Source organism: Aphelocoma coerulescens, chromosome 20 (assembly GCF_041296385.1).
Source record: "Aphelocoma coerulescens isolate FSJ_1873_10779 chromosome 20, UR_Acoe_1.0, whole genome shotgun sequence".
Taxonomy (NCBI): domain Eukaryota; kingdom Metazoa; phylum Chordata; class Aves; order Passeriformes; family Corvidae; genus Aphelocoma; species Aphelocoma coerulescens.
Genome location: NC_091033.1, coordinates 945,887 through 967,626, shown reverse-complemented (window position 1 = coordinate 967,626; position 21,740 = coordinate 945,887). Strand labels below are relative to the sequence as shown.

At 40.1% G+C, this 21,740-nt stretch overlaps 1 protein-coding gene across 8 annotated transcripts in view; it reads left to right on the top strand.

The window, feature by feature from the left end:
• Positions 1–21,740, top strand: part of RBM39 (RNA binding motif protein 39) — a 29,246-nt gene continuing 7,506 nt past the window's right edge. Inside the window, exons 1-14 of one of the 8 annotated variants that reach the window (XR_011155977.1) lie at positions 1–365; positions 3,484–3,547; positions 5,400–5,449; positions 6,519–6,713; positions 10,842–11,225; positions 12,116–12,181; positions 12,290–12,343; positions 13,739–13,856; positions 14,472–14,624; positions 15,167–15,304; positions 16,849–16,914; positions 17,934–18,138; positions 18,350–18,427; positions 20,004–20,184. Coding sequence is in view for 6 of the 8 variants with exons in the window: in XM_069033784.1 (XP_068889885.1) it covers positions 3,497–3,547; positions 5,400–5,449; positions 6,519–6,713; positions 10,842–11,225; positions 12,116–12,181; positions 12,290–12,343; positions 13,739–13,856; positions 14,472–14,624; positions 15,167–15,304; positions 16,849–16,914; positions 17,934–18,138; positions 18,350–18,427 (1,558 nt within the window). In the remaining 2 variants the exon portion in view is untranslated. Of the gene's footprint in view, positions 366–3,483; positions 3,548–5,399; positions 5,450–6,518; positions 6,714–10,841; positions 11,226–12,115; positions 12,182–12,289; positions 12,344–13,738; positions 13,857–14,471; positions 14,625–15,166; positions 15,305–16,848; positions 16,915–17,933; positions 18,139–18,349; positions 18,428–20,003; positions 20,185–21,740 lie in introns of those variants that run through there. The other 7 variants (XR_011155978.1, XM_069033782.1, XM_069033784.1 and 4 more) reach the window with 7 other exon arrangements.

Genomic DNA, 21,740 nt, shown 5'->3' with positions numbered 1-21,740 from the left:
TCGCGAGAGGTGGCGAGCCCGGGGGTGCAGGGCCTTGTTTGGCCGTGCATCTCGCGAGAGCCCCTGCGCGGTACGCTGGGCGCCCCCGTGCCGTGCGCGGAGCCGCGAGCGGCCGGGCGCCATTTCGGGAGCAGCCGCGGAGCCATAGACGGGGCCAGACCGGCACCGGGACGGACTCACGGCCGCGCTGTCCCTAGCTGCCCTCTCCCCGCGGCTGCCTGAGCGCCGCTGTCCATTTAAGGTTCAGACTCCTGGAGAGGGTGCTTGAGCCCTCGGGCCCATCCCCCACCGCCAGCGCAGTGACGCCGGAGCCGCCGTTGCTGGACCTCGGGGCCCTAGCGAGGATCGCACTGCTCGTGGCGCAGGTAATTGGTCGTGGGGCCGGGGCCCCCCCGCCGGGCAAGCGGCGGCCTGGTCCGCGGGGTGCTGCGGCCTGGGTGTCTGCGCCCCTCCCGCCGCCATGGCCGCCTCGGCCCTTCCCGCGGGGCCGCTCTGCCCGTCACTGGGACCAGAGCGCCCGGCGGCCCCCGCCCCGCCGCCCGGCTATGTGCGGTTCGGTTCTCGTGGCCACGTTGCGGACAGACCCAGCTACCCCCGGCATGGCGCTGCCCCGCCCCGGCTCCCCCCTACAGCCCCCCCCTTCCCGCGATGGCGCTGTGCGGAGGGACCGGGCGGGAGCGGCTGCGGGGTTGTTCGCGATGGGAGACGGGGCGGGGAGTGGCGGAGGTGGGGCGGGCGGGGAGTGAAGGGCTTTGGAAGGAGCGAGGTAGGAGGGCAGCCACAGCAGGGTAGGCAGCACTGGGCATCACTGTGTTTGGGAAACCGAATTCGCTCCGCGTGATCGTCTCAGGAGAGTGCGGGAATTCTGATTGGGGAGTTGCGTGCAGACGTATGGGTCCTGCTGAGAAGTGATCTGCCCTCCCGAGGCGTCGGAGTCCTCCCTAAAGTTTCCTGATGCTTTTCCAGGACACTACATGTAAAACGTGTAAAATTGTCATTCACTGGATTTCTAAAACAAATAATTTTGAGAACGGAACCCTTTTAAATTCCTTTTATGTAATACAGTACAGCACAAAGAGAGAGTGTTTCTCTTCAAAATAGTGACTAGCTCAGTTGCAGTAAATTTCCTGTCCCTCTACGTTTTCTGTAGATCCACAAAGTTCCAGGTGTTTGTAGATCCACAAAGTTTCATTCCTTGTTTGTTTTGATGGTTTGGGAGGGTTTTTTGTTTGCTTGTTTGGGTGGTTTTGTTATTTTTTTTCCCTCTACAAGCAAGTTAGTCGCTTTTTTGAGCAAGCTGAAAGGCTTTCAGGAAAATTATTTTGAGCATCAGTGTTTAATGAAAGATATTTGAAAATCTGTCAGGATTTTCTAGTCATTTGACATTATTGCGAACTTTCATTTGTGATTTAAAAAAAAATACTTTCAACTCCATATGTAGCATTATTATATGCATTACATATATGCATTGCAGGGCTGATAGCAGGCTTCTGTTACATAGACAGAACGTACTCTGATAACATGGTATTGTCCCAGTGGAAGTGTTTTGTAAAGAGTACAAAGGGTACAGATTGCTGGGGTGAGGCCAAAGGTCCACGCAGTTCAGGAGATTGTCAGTGATGGTGGCCAGCAGTAAATGCCAAAGAAAGAATGGAAACAGCACAGTCACACATTGACAGTTCTCTCTGTGTGCACTTAGTTGTGGTTCACGGTCACGAGGCATGTCTTTGTTTAATGAAAAGCTTTTTCTGTAAACTTTTATGGGTTTTGGGTTTTTTTTTTTTGAACACTGCATGTGCTTATTTTTCTTTGTTGGGATCCATAGTGCCCTTCAACAGTGAATTCAATGGCTAAATGCTTTGTGAATAAGGACCATTGTTTTGAACCCACTGGATGATAGTTCATTCACTTACTATTTGGGTGAATGCAGTAATAGTCCTTCCCTCTGCACTTTTCCACGCCATTCAAGGTTTGATGGTCCCTATTGTGGCCACCCCTCTTCAGGATGAATAATTCCTCACCAAATGTAGCTGGATATGTTGGTTAAATTACACATCTGAAACTAATTTTGAGTGGGAGTTGTCACCGGTGGGAATTTTTTTGTAGAATTCTGGGTTTGGCTTTTTCATGGCCCTTAGTCATACTGATGTACTATTTATACTACATACTGGTAGAACAGCGGTGAATTAAATCACTTGCATGTATGTAGATGGCTTGAAAAGCTGAATATAAATACTGTAGTAAGAAGTAAAATTGAGCCCTTGCACTTAAATGAAGGATGCTCATATCTGTAAGTGATAGCACTATAGCCCAGCAGGTAGTAATTTGAAAATGAGGTTAGTGTGCCTCAGTTAAGTAATTGAGTGTGAACTTCCAGTGTTGTGATCCTGCTTGCGGATTGTGTTTTATTCTAGAATGTATTCCTGGGCCAGGGTCAGATGTGCTGCAGCTCTGGTAAAGCATTCTCAATTACGACATTATAAGTGGTCAGTTTAAAGGATCTTGATGTGTTGGAGCAATTTCATTATTCTGCCCAAGTCTCGGCACAGCACAGTTCCTGCAGTAGTGCCTGTAGACAAGGTGCAAGAACTAACCTGTATGATTAAAAATCCATTTTATCGTGCACATGCAGGGAAATCTTCACTGCTGGGCTGTCAGACTTGTATCTAGAGGACTGGCCATTCTTGAGCTTAAGAAAGAAAAAGAAGAGAAACTTTCCCTAAGAGATTTGAGGAAGTTAATGTCCAAGTATAATTCCAGGAGTCTTGAGAGTTGCTTAATTGCATATGCATAGGGAGAGGAAATCAAGTGTCAAAGTGATTCAGAGTATAGTAAACATAAAATTATATTAAGGGGTTGAAATTGGAAAATAAGAGGAGCAACTAAACCCAAAATGTTTGTGGTGTCAAATGTTACCTGGTGCGGTGGGTCTTTTTTGTCCGAGAAGTTCCAGACTGGATGGACTTTACGTATGCTTTAGTAGCTCTTAGTACTGGAATCATAGCTATTTTCCTGTGGCCCCTGTTATGCAGGAGGCCGCATTTCTCAAAGCACCACAGTGTCCACATCCTGAGGTTGATAAATGATGATGGCAAAGGCTAGGAGCTGTGAACAGGTTTGCCTGATGGTTCATTGTCCTTTGGTGAAGCTCTAGCACTTCTCAAGATGGCCACCAGAGCTGTGTTTGTGTGTCATAAATACGCTGTGCTCTTTGTTTTGAAAGAAATTGGTGGAATACCTCTGGGGTTTCCTCTGGCTAATGGTGTTCAATCACGTTTTGTTGTTTGCAGCCGTAATTACTTTGCACACATTCATTATCATCTCCCTGGGCAAAGCTTCATTCCAGTTTTTGTGGGAAATATCTACCGAAGCCCTGCATCGTGAATTTGAGCCAATGCAGCGATGACCTCTTAAGCAAAAGCTGTTGCGATATAAAGCACGAGGGTGTTTTCCAACTCAGGTGGAATTTGCTTCTTCTTTCAGGTGTCCTGAAAAAATGGCTGATGATATTGATATTGAAGCAATGCTTGAAGCTCCTTACAAGAAGGTGAGAAAAAATATGCCAGTGAGGTCCTGTTTACCTTAATTTAGCATTATTCATGAAACTACTGCTGAACTGTAAACTAACATCCCTGGAGCCCTCATGATTTATCTTACTGGACATGCATTACATGTAACTGTCAAGTTAATATATACTGTTAATGTAATTATATTGTGCAGTAGTTTCACTTCAGCGTGATGAATAAATGCCCATCTATCTCTCTTTGTAGACTTGCCTAACGATATCTCACCTCTACTCCCATGAATTCACCTTTGATTCCAGTGTGAACTGTCAATCATAAGGTAGTAATTGAGTGACGTATCGCTGTACCGTGGTCCCCTAGGTTAAAAAAAACCAACACCAAACACAATCAAAACAAAAGAAACCTACCCAAAAACCAACTAAACAAAACCAAAACAAAACCAAAACAAACCCCAGAAACCAAAATCCTAAAACCTTTCCTCTAAAATTGCCAAGTCTAGTTTGGTATAGCAACAAGGTGAATGCAGTGGTTTGGGAAAACAGCAGGGTTCCAAGAATAACCTTTTCACCAGTCCCATGGCAAGTAAATATTTGAACAATCTGCTCAGTGTGAGAAGAGTGGGACTTGCTTTTAATGCAGAAGGCTGCTGGCGGTTAATCTTTCAACAGGGCAGATGAAAATCAATTGCTGAGTGAACGAATTTACAGAAATTCTTGGATCCCTGAATAGAATGTTCTTAGCGAGTAAAAGACAGTATCACAGTCTGTGGTGTCATTCTAAAATAAGCTCTTGTAATCTTCTGTCCTAGTTGTTTAAATAGGAAATGTCAATTTTTGTGTGAAATTTTTATCAATTAGCTTAGTGATGTCTTTCACTTAAACCAGCAGCAAATGAATACTGTCTTTTTTTGTTTTCCACCAGATGGTGGTGAAGTGTTAACAGACTGCATGCTTTAGCACTGATTTTGAAAGAAATGTATATAAGTTTAAGTTGCCTAGGAATTGTACTTTTGATGTAACCAATGTGATTAAACTGTAAAGCCAGTATATAGGTTATATAGCAGCTATTGTTAGTCTATTTTGCAGTGTTTATTACAACTATGTCATGAATTTTGGATGAGCATTCGTAAGTTTTAAGTGGTATATTTAGTTTATGTAATACTTAGCAGTTACGTTTACATCTTGAAGAGAAAGTTGTGAACTGTTGTGTTAAAATTCTTGTGTCCTGGCTTAACATGGATATTTTCCATGTAAACAGGTATGGAAATAGGGAATGTTTAGGCTGGACTGGTGGATTATTGATGGCTTTCTTGGGAGTCGACGTTACTAAAGCAGTGTGAATCCCTGTTTGCTTCAGGGCGAGATGTGTGACAGAGGTGACATCAAGCTCTTACAACCCTTCAACGAAAATGAGTGAAGATCTCGGGAATGGCATCGGTCACAGGAATTCCATAGTGGCTGGCTGCTAGTGTAGCCACGGGGCTTAGGCAGAGATAGCCTTGGTACTAATCAGAGGGGCTCGCAAACACCTCAAACTTCCTCTTAAATTTTATAGAAATAACATTTAGCCACTTGAGTGCTGAATTCTACAGGATAACTTGCTCTCTAAACCATGTAAGGAAGTATCTACAATTTAATACACACTTTTAAATGATGTAAGTCTTGTATTTTGTAATTGTATGACTTAAATTTAAGCAGCAAAGTGGTTAAACATGCCTATCTAAATTTTCTAAAGCTTTCCACATTAAGCTGTAAACAAGTAATTTAGTATTAAAATTTTTGTTTTTTATTTTCTTATTCCTATTCCCATTACCCTTTGACCACTTGAAATATTTCCACTTCGTCCTCACGATGTTCTTCTATCAACCCTGCTTAGGATGAGAACAAATTGAGCAGTGCCAATGGCCACGAAGAACGCAGCAAGAAGTAAGTATTTTCTCAATTCTCTACATTTGGGGAGAGGCTGCTGATTTTCGTGGACTTATGAATCCATGTCAGTAGTGTTTAAAGAAATAAATTGAAAAAACTCGGTATTTGCAGTTGCAGCAATTCGGAAATTTTCTTTTGCTTACAAATGTGGTTAATACCCTTTGCAACTGATGTCATCAAAATTGTGGAAACATTTACTTAGCATCAGATAAAAATACAGACTTGTTATGTTCAGCATATTTAAATTTTTTGCTGTCTTAAGTAATGGCTTGAGCATCTGTTTAATATGTGTCTTATGCATACATGCAGATATATTTTAGAAACTAGGAGAAACTGTAAGCTTTGATGGTCTCAGGCTGAGATGGAGGAAGAAATTTGTGAATAACCCAAATGCAGTACTGGAACAGTTGCTCACTATTTTTCAAATACAAGGTATAATTGACATACAGGTTTTAGAAGTTTCAATTTTCTAAGTAAATGGGTAAAGTTACAAAAATCTGCAGTTTGCCCCAAACCTATAACAGCCATAGACTTAAAAAAGCAAGTGGCTTATGAGTGGGAGTAGCAAGTAGGAAGCAAAACTCTTGAGCAGCATGTTGCAGACTGTTGGCAGGGAGTATTAAGAGGAAACAACCTTCCTTTCCCCCAGACTTGCCTCTTCCTTTCTATTTTTGTTGTGTTTTGTTTTACTTTGCTGTATATGATTTATTCTTAGAATTGTGAAGCTGTGTTTAAAGTATGTTTAAATGCCACATGAACTACTGCAACTGCTATGTACTAGATCTAGCACTGGAAGTGTGATTTTTTTTTTTTAGTCCTTTTACTCTTCTGAAAGCATTCTCTAGCAATTAAAAATTTTAAAATAAAAATACGCTGTTGCAAACTTGACATGGCTCATGATAGAAGATTGCTGACATGCTTAGCCACCCATTTAACAAAAAAAAGTATAAATACCAACAGGTAGAAACTTTTCCTATCAATGTCTGTGACATCAGAGGAAATGTGGAATGTGGGGTAAATAACACTGAGCTATGTGTGTAACTGAAGTTGCACTTTTCTTTGTCAGGAGAAAAAAGAGCAAGAGCCGAAGTCGAAGCCATGATAGAAAGAGGAGCAGAAGTAAGGAACGCAAACGGAGCCGAGATCGGGAACGGAAAAAGAGCAGAAGCCGGGAAAGGAAACGGAGCAGAAGCAAAGAACGCAGACGCAGCCGGTCTAGGAGTAGAGATCGCAGATTCAGAGGCCGCTATAGAAGTCCCTAGTAGGTTATTTGTTTAGAGTTGCATGTGTGCTGTTTCAGTGTTACAATGTGGAAGGTTAAAGTTTCGCTCTGCTTTCTAAATTGGCCATTAATTATCTTAGAAAAGAAGGTGAGAGGTTAAGCTTGAATAATGTCAATAAATACGGAGTGAATAAGAGGAGGACAGTAATATTCCTCTTCTAATTTTCATTCTTAGCCAAACATAGAGATGGAAAAGCAAATGAAAGAATGTGTACAGCTGACTGGAAAGCAAGGTTTGTCACAAAATCAGTGTAAGAACCAAATTCTCTCTCTGTCCTAACTATCTTAAGTATATGAACTTGATGGTTTAACAGTCAAAAAATTAATAGTAGTCTGTTACTTTGATTACAGGCTCATAAACCCCTTTTTTTTCGTATTACTAAAGATTTTTACTGTCTTGCTGTTCTCAAACATTAAACTCTCTAAATGAAGATTCACACAAACACATTCCATGTTTATGCATCCAAACTGGAAGCATCTTGTCTTAGCAATGCCTATGTGTTGCGTATTTGCCCTGCTTTTTCTCAACTTGTTTAGAGGCTGACAAGAATTCTTTTGTTCCTCTCAGATATTTAGCTTGATAAAACTTCAGCAATAGGTAGTTCCAGGCATTTGTAAATAAACTCTCGAAAGATGTTTTTTCATCAGTTGTCATTTCTGATGGTTTGTACTGCAGCTCTCCCCTTTGCTTCCCATTGCTTCTTTCTGCAGAAGCACAGTGAGAACTGGGCTGTATGCTTGACTGTCATTGATTACCTGAGACTGCTCTTTGTCTCTGCTGTTGTCCAGGTCTCCTCTCAACCGTTGCCAAATCTTGGAATGCAAGATCATGTAAAAAGAAGGCATTTGAAAAGGATGGGTTTTTTTTTATTCATGACATGTAATGTCACCATGATGGAGAACTCTCTCAAGATGTTGGAGCAGACAGTGTTTACCTTCTGATAAATTGTAGGCTTGTGCAGTTTTATGCACATGAATGTTTTTCTTGGGGCTTTTTGTACTCTTGGACTACAAACAAAACTTCCTGAGGTCTCAGGGTCTCATTGTGCTAAGTCACCTGGATGTTGTCATTTTTGTAACGAAAACTTACTGCAGTTCCTGGGTCCTCTAAAGTGCAGAGGCATCCTTTGCATCATCAGCCCTGTGTACGTGGGGATCATAATATGTATTAGCCCTGCTTTTCCTTTGTCTTGAATATCAGAGCCTCTGTACAATGCTCTGGGCTTCAGCTGTGAAGATTTCAGCAGTGCAGAGTTGGCTTGTTTTCCTACAACTCTTGCACCTGTAAGATTACAGTAGCTAGTTGGGTTGTGCCAGTGCTGCTGTTGTGGATCAAGATACACATGACCATGATCAAGAACTTCAGCCTTCTGTATATGGAGCCTGCTGGTCTCCTCACCTCCAGTGCAGTGTTGTGTGAAGAGGACGTTCTTTGTCTCATCCTGTAGTTGGGGCTTGCTGCATTCTCCCAGCTGTGTTGGAGGATTTTGTTCTTTGTTTTTCTAGTTGTCACTGGGTGAGGTGGTTTTTCACCTGGAGAAATTTGGGAGTTCCGGTATTCTGGTCTTCCAAAATTATTTCCTCAAGCAGAGGTTGAAAGCAGAGGATTGATGTTACTACAATAACCCATGCCTGTTTTAATGCATTGAGATATGTTATGCCAGAAAAGTAAATGGTTGCAAGGGGTCTTTTTTGCTATTCTGACACTCTTCCATAGCTGTTCTGGGTGATTTCTCTGGTGTTGAGGCACAGTGAACAAGAAGCAGAGATAATCTAGTATGCTCTGAGGATACATACTTGTGTTTATTCATTTGATAGTTTGTTCCCTGCTTCAGTTGCCAAATTGTTGCTTTCATTTAACCAAGTAGAATTCTAGTGTGTTTAGAGGGGTTAGTGGAAGACTGGTAAAGGGCAAGCACCTGTATCCCAGAAGCTTTGGTGTTCACTGTTGGCAGTCAGCAAGCAGTTGCTATTATTCAGTTGTAGATGATGGATGGTCCTGTTAAAGTGATAAACATGTTAATGTTATTCCAAAACTCTTGTTTTGGCTCAAAAGGTGTGAAAGAGAAGGACCTCAGAAGATGCGGTTGTGAAGAGCTCTTCATTTCCTGTTCAGGGCTCTTTAAATGCAGAGATCCACCTTTAAATCTGTATAACAGGTGCTGAATTTCAGGGAGACAAAAACTTTGTCGATTGAGCCTTCCCCGTCACCAGCCACCTTTGGATCTACCAAAACGGCTTTCATTTGAAGAAGTCTTCTCTGTATCAGTGCCATAAGCTCAGTGTTCCAAAAGTGACTGCCAGAGTACTCTTGCTGGCTGGAGAATTTATTTCTGGAATTTCTCCTTGTGAGGCTGTTCTGGTAGTTCTGGGTTGGAGTTACTGCTGGCAGGGTTGTAGCTGACTGCAGCATCTAGATTGAAATGCTTTATGCCTTCTATTTTATCTTATTTTTTACTCTTCCTCCTCCTTGTCTTTCTCATTAGCTTTATAAAGGTTCTTTTTCAAGCTGATATCTGCAAACTGGGATGGTTTTGCTGGTGGGAGCAGTTAGGAGGAGTGTCAGCAACAGTGAGAAGTAGTATAGGTGATCCTGAAGGAAAAGGAGAAGAGGGTGCTACAGAGAACCTGAAAACTTCTAGTTTGTTACTTTAGGCTTGAGATTGTGGTAAAATGCTTTACTACTTTAAAATTAGGTGACTGGCTTGCATTGCTTAGTGTTCACAGGGGTTTTTTTTCTAATGTTATTTTCATGTATGTTGTCCCTTAAGTGCTATGTAGCTGTATCATTAGGTCTCTTAGGAGAAAGAACTTGACTGAGTAGTCTTGCTTGGACATCTGTCAGGCAAATCCCAGCCCATACAGTAGAAGTCACTTAGACCATCCTGTTTCTATTCTGAAACCAAGAATTTAGACAAAGCTGTTAGGAAAACAGGTTTATTACATGACGACTCAAAGTTCATTGTGATTCTCCTGGACTTTGTTAGCCAAAGTTTGCTTTGTCTGGCATTGTTTTGTCGAAGTCTTGAATATGAATGAGCAAGTAAAAGCTGATAATTTGCTGGCTGTCTTCTGACCTGACCGTTTTTGGGCCATGTGGCATCACACAGGTTTTGTGAAAGTGTGTGCTTTGGCTGCACACAGGACTTTGGCTTACAAGGAAGGTGACTCCTAGACATAGAGATTAATGGCTTGTGACTTGGTGCTTCTGTACAGGTTAGCAGGAACTGGGCAGCAATTGTAGACACAGTAGAAGCAAAGAAGAAACTTAACTTGAGATCCACAGCTTTACAAGCAAGTCTCATTAGAAAAACACAGGGAGAATACTATTGAAAAGGGATTTTGAGAAGGTAACTTAGGCTCTCACCTTGCCCCAGGCAGCTTTCTGCTTGGTCTGTTCCAGTGGTCTGGGATTTCTGAATGTTGCTCTCATGGAGTTTGTAGATGAGATGGTACTAGTCAAGAGTGAAAACGGAGACTTCTGGAGTTGTGGTGGGTTGTGGGTTTTCCCTGCCCTTTTTTCCTCTTCTTCCGCCCCCCCCCCCCCCCCCCCGCCCCCCTCTTGTGCCTGTATTTGAAAACTGTTACTTCTCAGTTGTTTGTGTTTTGGATTTGTTTTTCATTAGGTTTAGACAAATACAAGATTTCTTTTACTATTTCCTTGAAAACTCATGGTCTTAAGTATTTATTATTGTTTAGTTGCTCTGCATGTTAGTATTCTGGAGTCACTGTAATTGGTTTGTTTGGCTGCATTTGAATTGAAATGAAGAGCACCATGTTTTACATCAGATGTGAAGGTGCAAGGTAATCCTATGTCTGATAAGAAGCTAGCCTCTGGAACTAGTACCAGTATTTCCAGATGCAGCTTTTGGTGGCTATGCCATAGATATTGAAGACTCTGAATGGACACTCCCAGCAATAATTTGTCTGGACTTGAGCAGAAAATTGAATAATTTATTCTAGGCAAAAAAAAAGTCTGGTTTTGATCAATAGTGATCTCATCTCAACATGTGCCTGTGTTTTATGTCTTATTTTCTCTTAATAAGGAGTTATCTTCTCTTAATAAGTAGTTTCTAAATGGTCTTTTTTCTTTATTTTTTTTTCCAGTGTTATACAGGGCCATATTTCCCTTGCTTTAACCTGGCCATCACGGTTTTGGATCTTGGCCCACTACTTCCACCTGTGTCATGACATGTTTAAAAAATGGGCATCTTCCTACTTGTGGTGGATGCTGAGTTTAACTATAAGCATTACTGCTCCATTGAGGAGCAAGAAGACGTTTTTCAGACAAATTGCCTGGCCAAATGGATTTAGTGAAAGACTACTTAATGTCTTCAGCCTGCCATGTCTTTCAGGGTGTTTACATCAATTTGTAGCCACAGCAGAAAGAATCAATTGTGTACAGATGGAAAGCCAAAGCCCAGTGCACAGCATTCAGTCTGTGCAGCAGTGCCTCTGCGCTTGGTGGAGATACAGGAAGAATGTTAACAGGTGTTGTTCTTTGCCTTTTGAACAGCTCTCTACCAGGAGATCAAATTCAGGACGAACACGATAGGACGAATCTGACTGCTCGTGTCACAGTCTGTTCCTGTGTGCCCCATTAACTAGTGAGAGGACTGTCCTTAACATGGAAGCAAAGGGCAGATTACAGTTTGTTTGAACAGACTCTGTGACGCCTGGAGAATTAAATTAGATTCAGTCAAGAGATTGGATTCCTTTTGTGATTACATGTCTGTATACAGCTAACTGCTGGGTTCACTGCTTCTGTGGTTTGGCGGCCATTAGGAACTTTAAGGAAGCTTCATTTATATATTTGTAGCCCTTTAGTGGTGAGAGCTGAGACGTTAGTGAATGTATCCCTTGCAGGTGTCTGCAGGGATCCACTTTGGTTTCCTCTTGCACCTTAAATTTCATGGAACTTTGGGCTTTAAAATGTTACACTTGAGCAAGTAATCCTGCCAGCACCACTTGGCATACAGCTCTGAGGCTGAGTTCCAGGCCATGAGCGTTATCCTTTGCAGTCATTGCTATGTAGAACTTGCATGTGGACAAAAAACCAGGTGAAAATGGTTACAACAGTAACTGTAGCTCGGAATAGTTTTTATGTACAAATGTGCTATGACTGACTGGCTCATGAACAGTCCTGCATATTCTGGGATCTTGTGATGTAGGTGAAAGTGAGAGGGGATCATATTCTGTGCCTTATGGTCTGGCACGTATTGATAACCTTTTGATAATTTTATGCATGCTGTGGGTGATGCTAATGAAAATGCTGACTAGTTCAGATGCAAGGGTGGGTGAGCACTTGCAGTGTAATGTGAGTACAGACAGGAAGTCTTGAATTCAGGTACTCAGGTGTCTTGTCTTTTCTTCTGCCATAGTTCTGGTCCAAAATTCAACAGTGCCATCAGAGGGAAGATTGGTCTGCCTCACAGCATCAAATTAAGGTTTTTGACTTTTTTTTGTTTTTCATTACATCATTAATAGGTTTTGTTTAGAATCAGGGGTGGTATATTTGAAGGTTTTCTTGTAATCTTGTTGATCTTTCTTTTTAGCAGACGTCGCTCCAGAAGCAAAAGTCCTTTCAGAAAAGACAAAAGCCCTGTTAGGTATGACTCTTTATGTGTGTTTGGGTTTGTTGGTTTTTGTCCAGTTGGAGGTGGAAAAGTGATGGTGAAATTAATGCATGACTACTTGCTCTTGAGCTTATACTCATAAGTGGTGCTGGAATTCATTCAGGAAGCTAGTGAGAGAAGAACATTGATAATACATTGCTTTCTCCCCATGTCATAAAAGGTTGTAAATAATGTCAGTTTGCAAAACAAGTCTTGCTTTGTTTGTTTTTTGGGTTTCTGTATTCTCAATCTTTTTTTCATTGATTGTGATTTAAATTAGCTTTTCTGCTAAATTGTACTTAATGATCTAGAGTATGGAATGGAAAAGTACAAATGCTTCTTTTTGCTGTTCAGTATATATTTGTGTTATTTGTAGAGAGGCTATATGCCTCTGCAATCCAGGATCTGCTTATCCATTCTTAGGCTTCTCATTTAAGGGAATAGGATTTAGATAGCTGCTAATGAGATTATTCTCTTACATTAATGCAGTTAAATTTAACCAATCTCTTTTTTTTTTTTTTTCAATGACTGGCAAACTCTTACTGAGATAATTCAGTTTAAAATTTTATTGTGGATTCTCAGTGATTAATATCTATGTAATATTAACAAAAATACATACTACATGGCTGGAAACTCATTCCAGGATCCACCATGCTACTTCTTGTGTAACTTGTCCTTGAGTACAAGTCAGATTTCTTTAGTTTGAAAGCTTTGATACGTTCAAAGTGGTGCATCTAATTTCAGCTAATGGTTCGGTATTGAAATAAAATTATTCTAGTTCTTAATGTGTCAAGGATCAAAGTAATTATTCACTATTCATAGTTTTTTATGGGTTAACAAGCTGAAACTATGAAACGGGGACTGGGAGTTCTATTTACGTGGATGTCAGTATTATGTAGTGGCTGTAGTGACTCTAAAGTGACTGGGTAAATGCAAGTTGTGAGTTGGCAAAGCCTAGCTCACAGTACTTGTCTGAGAATTTGAACAGCTGATCTGTGCTAGTTCACCCTGTTTGCCTTTGTGTTCTTGTCCTTTCATCCTTTTGATGAAAAGGACATGCAAGCTTCATAATGGTACCTGGTACCAGTTCTGGACAGTAGCAAAATGGTACCTCTGTTTAGTTTGGGCTTCTGTACATAAAACAGAATTTTTCAGTCATATTTGATGCTCACAGTTGAAGTAGGATATTCAGTCATGTTATAAAAATGAACAACTTACCATGTTACTATTTGGTATTCCCTTCAGTTCTTAACTCTGTATTTTTAATAGAGCAGGCATGTTTTTTCCCATCAGACTGTGAAGTACTGATCATTTAGTGTTTCATGTGTGGTCCAGATATGAATTAACTTAATTCAGCTTATTTTTTTAACTGAACTTTACTCTTTCCAGAGAACCTATTGATAATCTTACCCCTGAAGAGAGGGATGCTCGAACAGTGTTCTGCATGCAGTTGGCTGCGAGAATTCGACCAAGAGACCTGGAAGAATTTTTCTCTACAGTAGGGAAGGTAAGTGATAGGGAAGTTAAAATGATTCTGAATACTGCCTCAAGCTGTCCTAGTACAACTTGAGTACAAGATTGGTATTTTTTCAGAATTGTAAGCGCGTGGCTTTCTGGAGCTTCGTATATCTGTGTAAAGGGGGATTAATGATGAATTAAGTATTAAAAGCTTTGAACATGAAAATGTAGTTTTTCAGTAGCTCATTGTTCATGTAATGTGAGGCAAAAGATGTTGATGCAATTCTGACTCAAACAACTTTATTTTTCATATTTTCTTTTTTCAGATAGGTTTTTCAGTTACAGTGTAATTTGAATATTCATGTAACTTCTAAGTTGAAAAACTTCATTTGTTCTATCAGCTGTAAGGTTCTGATGTAAAGCACTAGAGTGCTTCAAGTTCTGTCACTTACTATATTTGACTTCAAACAGCAGCTTTAAATGCTAGCTTGCCTCTGGGATATGTTTGTTAAAAAAAGATGTATGCTGCTGTAGATTTTCAGCATAATTAAAGCCATTGGCTTGTCAAATAATTCTCAGTATTAATACCTATCTGAGAAATAGGCTGCATCAGGCTTTTTCCTTTATCTCTAAAAGTATTTCCATCTCTATTCTTGCCTTTCAGGTTCGTGATGTGCGAATGATTTCAGATAGAAATTCCAGACGTTCAAAGGGAATTGCTTATGTTGAATTTGTTGATGTTAGTTCAGTGCCCCTGGCAATAGGACTGACTGGACAGAGAGTCCTGGGTGTACCTATCATAGTACAGGCATCACAGGTAAGGAATTGTAAACCTCATTTTTGTTCATGCAGAGTTACGCCTCTTGTATCTTGATGAGAAACTTAAAGTTTGAAAATTTGGTTACCACTGAATGTTTGGAAAACCTTAACAAGGATGTTTATTTAAGCTAGTTATAAATGGACTTTTGTTTCCTGGAGATAACAGGTAAATTAAAGTGATTCAAAGTTACATAAAGGCATTAGGAAAATACAGATCTTAAGCAAGTAGTAGTAATTTTAAGTGTTACAGAATTGAAAGCTATATTGTGTATGCTTTCCAGATGAATTTACTGGGTAGAAGCCAGAATTCTGCATGAAGTTTTTCAGTTTAAAGGCTTCTGGAATCTCTTGTCTCTGTACTTCGTCATGGTCTTGGGTTTTGTAGCTCTTAAGTTCAAGTCTGATGAACAGACTGCAGATCATGCAACAGCTTCTGTTTGTTTAGTGAATCTTCCAGTTTTGATTTGATAGATACAGACTTCTTATGTTAGGGGTTTTTATTAATTTCTTATAGAAGGTGAATTATTATTTTCTCCTTAGGCAGAGAAAAACAGAGCAGCAGCAATGGCAAATAATCTGCAGAAGGGCAGCGCTGGTCCTATGAGGCTCTATGTGGGATCATTGCACTTCAACATAACTGAAGATATGCTTCGAGGAATCTTCGAGCCATTTGGCAGGGTAAACTTTAATTTGGCATGTTGTGTTAGAGTAGTTTATTTGAAAAACGTAGCTTAGTTGTAGAGCACTGGCAGCTTCCGGAAATAATTCAGCTTCGTACTCACAAAATACTTGTTGCTTTCTTGCACTTGTGCCCATGCATCCACAGGCCTTAGGTATGTGGGTAGTGTTGGAGAGCAGATGAGAACTTGGATTTGTGATGGTGTCCAGTGAATATGAATGGTTTTTTACAAAGCTCAAAATTCAATGAATACCTGAAATTAAGGAACAGGGGAAAAAAAAAAAAACAAACCAAACAAATTCCCTATGTTGTATCCTACTCTGGCAGCTTGTAGTATCTTTCCCTCCCAGGATTGTGAATGGGAGCCCCATTTCACAGGTTAAACCACAAAACACAGAACTGAGGTCTCTGAATGTAGTACTGTCTGTCATTGTTTCTGAGGACTTTTTGCTGCAGCTTTTGCTGATGTTAAGACCATGAACTAGCAGTGTGTCCTGTACAGCTCTGACTTGGGCCCATTCTCACTCCTGAGCATTGGGCAGCAGGATGCAGCACAGCAGTAAGTTTATATAGAGAGAATTGTGGAAGTGAGCGGATAAAATCTGAAGTTTCCAGTGGAGATATAATACATGTTAGCCCTACTGTGCTATGGTACTGGGGTATATATCATTTAGATAGGGGAAAAGTTAGATACTCAATATGCTTCTTAATGGGGAAAAAGAAGTCTGTTCATGTTTGAGGTTTTTGCACACTTTCTTTAGATATGAACTCTGCCTCATACATGTTGTAGCAATGCTTTTCACATGCTGTATTCAGAATCAGTATCCCTTTAAATCTCTTATGCAAAACCTTGGAAAATTGCTACAATTGATTAAATTTTAATCCACATATGTGGCTCTTATTCTTGTGGTTTGGGGTGTTTTGTTTTTTTTTTTCTCGAGGTCTGGCAGTAGGATTAAGGTAGTTTAGGAGGCTTACATGGAGAGCTGTGACGATCTTGCCTTCTTATTCCATATGGTCCAGTTCTTCCCAATGCTACTTTATGGCTAACGGATAACTCAGCAATGTGTTTTAAATTCAGTAACTGTAAACTTCTAGGAGCTCCCATATACCAATAGTTATTAAAATATACAGCTGTTTCTTAAAGACCCTGGTCAGTCATGCAAACTGCTTTTCTTAGCTTGTATAACAGGGTTTTTCAGCTTTACATGAGGTGCTATGATCAGTGTGTTTGATAGGATCTGATCATGTCTGCATGCTCATTATCTGTTAGACTTCTGCATCAGAACCAAGCCTCTGCCTGTAGCTGAGCTCAAAACCCTTATGTTTACCTGCTTCTGTCTTATTATCCAAGTACCTATTTAGCTGTCTGTATACTATTTTTGAAATGAGGAAGGAATGAGAAACTGATTTAAAAAAAATAAAAGTAGTAGTTTCATATTCATGTATGTGTATTTGACAGGGCTGTTTTCATGTTGTGTTCTGGTATCTCGGGGTTTGTTCCAAAATATCTGATAATAAATAGCTTTATTCTTACCTTTAGATTGAAAGTATTCAGCTCATGATGGACAGTGAAACTGGACGCTCAAAAGGATATGGATTCATCACGGTATGACTATAATTGCCAGCTTTCTTAGACAATTTCTGAGTGTAACCTTCCCATGTAGGAGAATATCTCTATATATAAACCTTCTGTGTATATCTGTGTGGCTGTATAGTAGCAATGGAAACATAATACATGAAGCATAACCTAAATTTGTTGGATATACATAGTAGCTACTAAATTGCAACTTTATATCTCTGTAGGTCTCATTTTAGAAGTGTCATGTTGCAGGATGCAGCACTGGCCTTTTTCTTTGTTTCTGACAGTTGTCTGGATGTTGCGAATGAACAGTGAATGTGTTTAGATAGGAATAGTTTCCTTTGTAATCAGTGCCTGCAAAAGCAAATGCTACCTTCTGCAGGCAAAGACACTAGTAAAGACTGGTGTTTTTTATAGCTGAAAATAATTGAATTTGAGCTTTTTAGGGGAAATAAAATTTTAGAGGCTGAAACTTTCAGTTGAAAACATCTTTCCTCTTTACCCTCAGGTACACAATTTTGTGAACTTGAGTTTCTTGACTGACCTGGCAATTTGTCATGGGGAAAAAAGTCTCAGCTGGGACCTCTGGCACGTGGACACAAATGAAACCAAACTTACTATATAGTTCATACTTGACGGTTTTAACACTGATAAAATGCTTGTATGTTTATTTTGATGTTTCGCAGCATAAAGCAGAACATCTCTTTAGGAATAACCAGTAAATACCATGGCAATTACAAGGTTTCAAAGGAAGTGAGTGTCACTCTTGAAAGAGAACTGCAGCCATGACTTTCGTTGATTGCAGTATCTAGATGCTGTAACTTCAGCAATATGTTTAAATATGTAGTACCTAACTATGAGAAAGCAAATACCAAAATATGGGTGTGTTTGGTTTAAATGAAAATTACAGAGCACATTTACGTTAGCTTGTTGCTATTATCTTAAAGAGTTTCTCCTATTTGCATAATTGTGGATATTACATACAGTAGAAGTGTTGCTGAATCCTGTAGGCGGTATTACTGAATTTGTGTTTTTTCAATCTACAGTTCTCAGACTCTGAGTGTGCCAAAAAGGCCCTGGAACAACTCAATGGATTTGAGCTGGCTGGGAGGCCGATGAAAGTTGGACATGTAACTGAGCGTACTGATGCTTCCAGTGCTAGCTCATTTTTGGACAGTGATGAGTTGGAACGGACTGGAATTGACTTGGGAACAACTGGTCGCCTTCAGCTGATGGCAAGACTTGCAGAAGGTATGTGCAATGTTGAATAACAAGTGTGTGAACATACAGAAGTTTGCAGAATTTGAATTAAAACACTCCACAGAACTGTTAGGATAAATGTATGAAACTTCTAAATGCATGGTATTTTTTGTCTTCTAACAGTTAAGATTTCTGATACTTCTGTTACTGCATCCCTAACTGAGTGAAAGGTTTGCTCCAAGGTCTCTGTGTTCTGTTCCAGGTACTGGTTTGCAGATTCCTCCAGCTGCACAGCAGGCTCTGCAGATGAGCGGATCTTTGGCCTTTGGAGCTGTGACAGGTAAGAAATGACATATATATATATATATATATATATATATGTTTTAAAATTACTTTATAAATTTGAGACAAGAGGTACTTAACTATGGTTTTTGATCTTTTAAAATGAGAATACAGGTATTGCAGCATGTTTTACAAACTGTAAAACACTGCAAATCCATAAGCAAATTACTAGTAGCAGTGTATCGTAATTTGGATGGGTGTGATTCACTTTGCATATTTTCCCAAATCTGCTGGTTTTCATCCCAAACCTTTATCTCTTTACTATTCTCTGTGCTAGTGGGATTTGTATGTTCTACTGCAGTATAAGTGTTGACTTTTAGAAGTGACAGGCTCAGAACTGGAAGGGGATTGACCCATTTAGAAAAACCAGAGCTGTACAAGGAGCAGGAAGGTTATTAGGACTTCATGGGGGACATATCACAAAGATGGCAGCAGTGTTTTTACAGCGTGTGTCCTGGTGAGGAAAGACACCTGACATTTTATGTCAGGGAAATATGTGTGTTGCTTGGATTTGGCTGTAATTGGATGTGTGTTCTGCAGGTGGGTATGCTGGAATAAGGCTGAGGGATGCTGCTTATTTCATAGCCGGCCAGCAAAAGAAACTATTCATGGGGTCTTCAGAACTAGGAGCAGTGAGTAACCTCCCTGAAGGTTACTTTTTTTTTTTTTGCTACTTTTGATTAATACTAAGAACAAAGGATATGAAACTGTTATAGCAGTAGAAAAGATCTGAATGTCCCAAATAATCCGATGCTGGAACATGTGGGAAGTGTAAGGAAAGTAGCAAAGAAAAGGTGGCATTGTTGTTTGCCTTCCAGCAGAGCTTGTGATGGAAATGATTCAGACCTAATAAGATAGGTCTGAATCATATTACTGACAGTCAGGTGCAGTCTTAAGAAGAGCATACATGTGAAGCTGTAGACAGTTGCTAAAAGAATATAATAGAGTTGTTCTAGACATGTACCCTTGGAAGGAAAAGGAACTGGCTAGTGACAGAAAAATGTCAGTTGTCTGAGAAGGATGAAAAAGGTACAGTGGTGAGAAAAAAGTGTATCTAGTCCAGAAAAAGAAGGAAAGGTAGCCACCACTGAAATTAGATCAACATTAATGCAGTTTATAAAGTGGTGTAGCAGTTTTGTGTAGAAACACATGTAGGAAATTAGAAATGAGAGTAGTGTTTTAAAATAACACCAGTCCTTTTCAATCCCTGCCATTTATAACAAACAAGGTCAAAAAAATCCAAGCTCACTAAATCAAGAACATGGCCAAAAACATCTGACACAGCGGAATGGTTCAGGTGGCATGGAATCAGCATGAGAAAACATGGCTGCGGAGAACTAAATGATGAGGCTGAATACTGGTGTTTGAAGATGATGCATGTTTAGCAACTGTAGAAATAAAGGCAGTTAGGGGTAGCATTGTTTATTCCACTTGTATTGTACAAAAGGAATAATGCAGACATGTGCAACTTAAGTAACTTCAGAAAAAGATAAAAATTTTTGCTGCCGTAGAGTCATGAGCTATCCCCAAAGTGAGATTTGGTTATGGATTAAAGATCTCTTTACTCTTGTTAGAGAAAATTACTACCAGGAATTATGTCATTGTGGGAGACTTTAACTTCCCCGATACAGATTGGAGAAGAATTGCTAGTAATAATGGTGGGGCCCAGATATTCCTGGATGTGATATCCGACAAATTTCTTCATCAAACACTCACTGACTCATGAAGAGGGGATGCTATTTTAAACTCAATTTGGTAAGTAATGAAGATGTTATGGATGAGAATAGAAATGACCGTTGACTTGACTTGAGGATCATGAGTTGCTCACATTTAAATGGAAGGATACACAAACAGGTCTAACTGATGGTTGAAGAAACAAGGCAATTAAGTCATCTGGTCTGAGCAACTTGGATGTTTGAACAGGCAGGATGTAAAAAGTTTGTGTTTCACATTGATAATGCTGTGTTGGGTCTGTATTCTACAGAAAGAAGAGAAAGTCCTGTTAGTGTGGGCTCCACACTAAACCTGGGTGATTAGCTACCTCAGAAGAAATAAGGAATGACCACACAGCCTGTGAAGAATAGGGAAAAGGGACTGATAATAAAATAGTGTTTTTAGTTCAGGAAACAGATAAAAAGGTAATTGATAATGGTCTGTCAACAGTCAGATTGAGTTAGACATTATAAAAGTCATGAAAGCAATAGATGAAGGCTTATCAACTCGTAAAGAAAAAAAAAAGAAGTGGGACTCAGGTGGATGAAAAACTACTCCCAAGAAGTTTCTGTGTATTTAATTGTCTCAGTTTGTAGTGGGGACACTGGTCATAAAGTTTGGAATTTGAGGAAGGTAAGCTACGAATATTAAGTTCAAAAAAACTGAAGATTATTCCCAAGGTAGAAATGAATCTAAAAGAGGCTAGTGTAAACAGAGGAGTAAACTGACATGAAATGAGGGAGGGAATACATGTTGTGAAACATGAGGTCTCATCTTTCGTATCGTTAATAAACATGTTAAGTCCATGATATCATATATAGCTGAAACATGTAACTCTAAATTACGTACACTTGAAGGAACTGTCTGGCCAGATTCTGGACCTGTTACTGACTAGACTTTGCTCCTTCAGAAGTTATTCCAAAGAAGGGTAAACTAGAGAATATTATGAAAGTATGGCATGCTGACAGAAACTGCATTTAAAGACCAAGAGTCTTTGATAAAACTGCCTTTTCTAGGCAGAGGAGGAGCAGTAGTAGAACTCTCTTCCTGCTGATCCTTGGACTCCTGTCATTTGGAAGTTACTAAACTGGAGAAGTGGGTAATAAAGGAAGTACAAGGTGTGTCAAGAAGCAGGCTCAGAGAAAGAAGGATTTTTTTTTACAGGCAAAAGCTAGGAAAGTTGGAGGCTGTTGTTAAAGCCACAGTTCAGGTGTTGGGCTGGTCTTGTGTAATATTTACATGAATGAAAATGGTCAGCGGTAGGAATGAGGTGAATAAATGCGTAGATGCTGTCGATAAGAGATTCTTGGGGTGTTGTAAATTGTTCACCTCTTCAGGGTTGAATCAAATTCCAGTCACATAGTCTGGGAGCTTAGCAGTGGAAGAATGGCCAAGGAGGAGAAAAATATCTAAGTACTTCAGTTTATTGGTGCCAGAATATGACCTGGCAGCATGATGCATTGTTAAAATATCAGCCGTGTTCCCAGAGGCAGGCACGCCTGAGTATCTGAGGTGTAGTGTATACATCCACAAACACTTCTGATATTCCATGTTCAAGAGGGGGTCAATCAAAATAGGGAAGGTAAAGAATTAGTTTT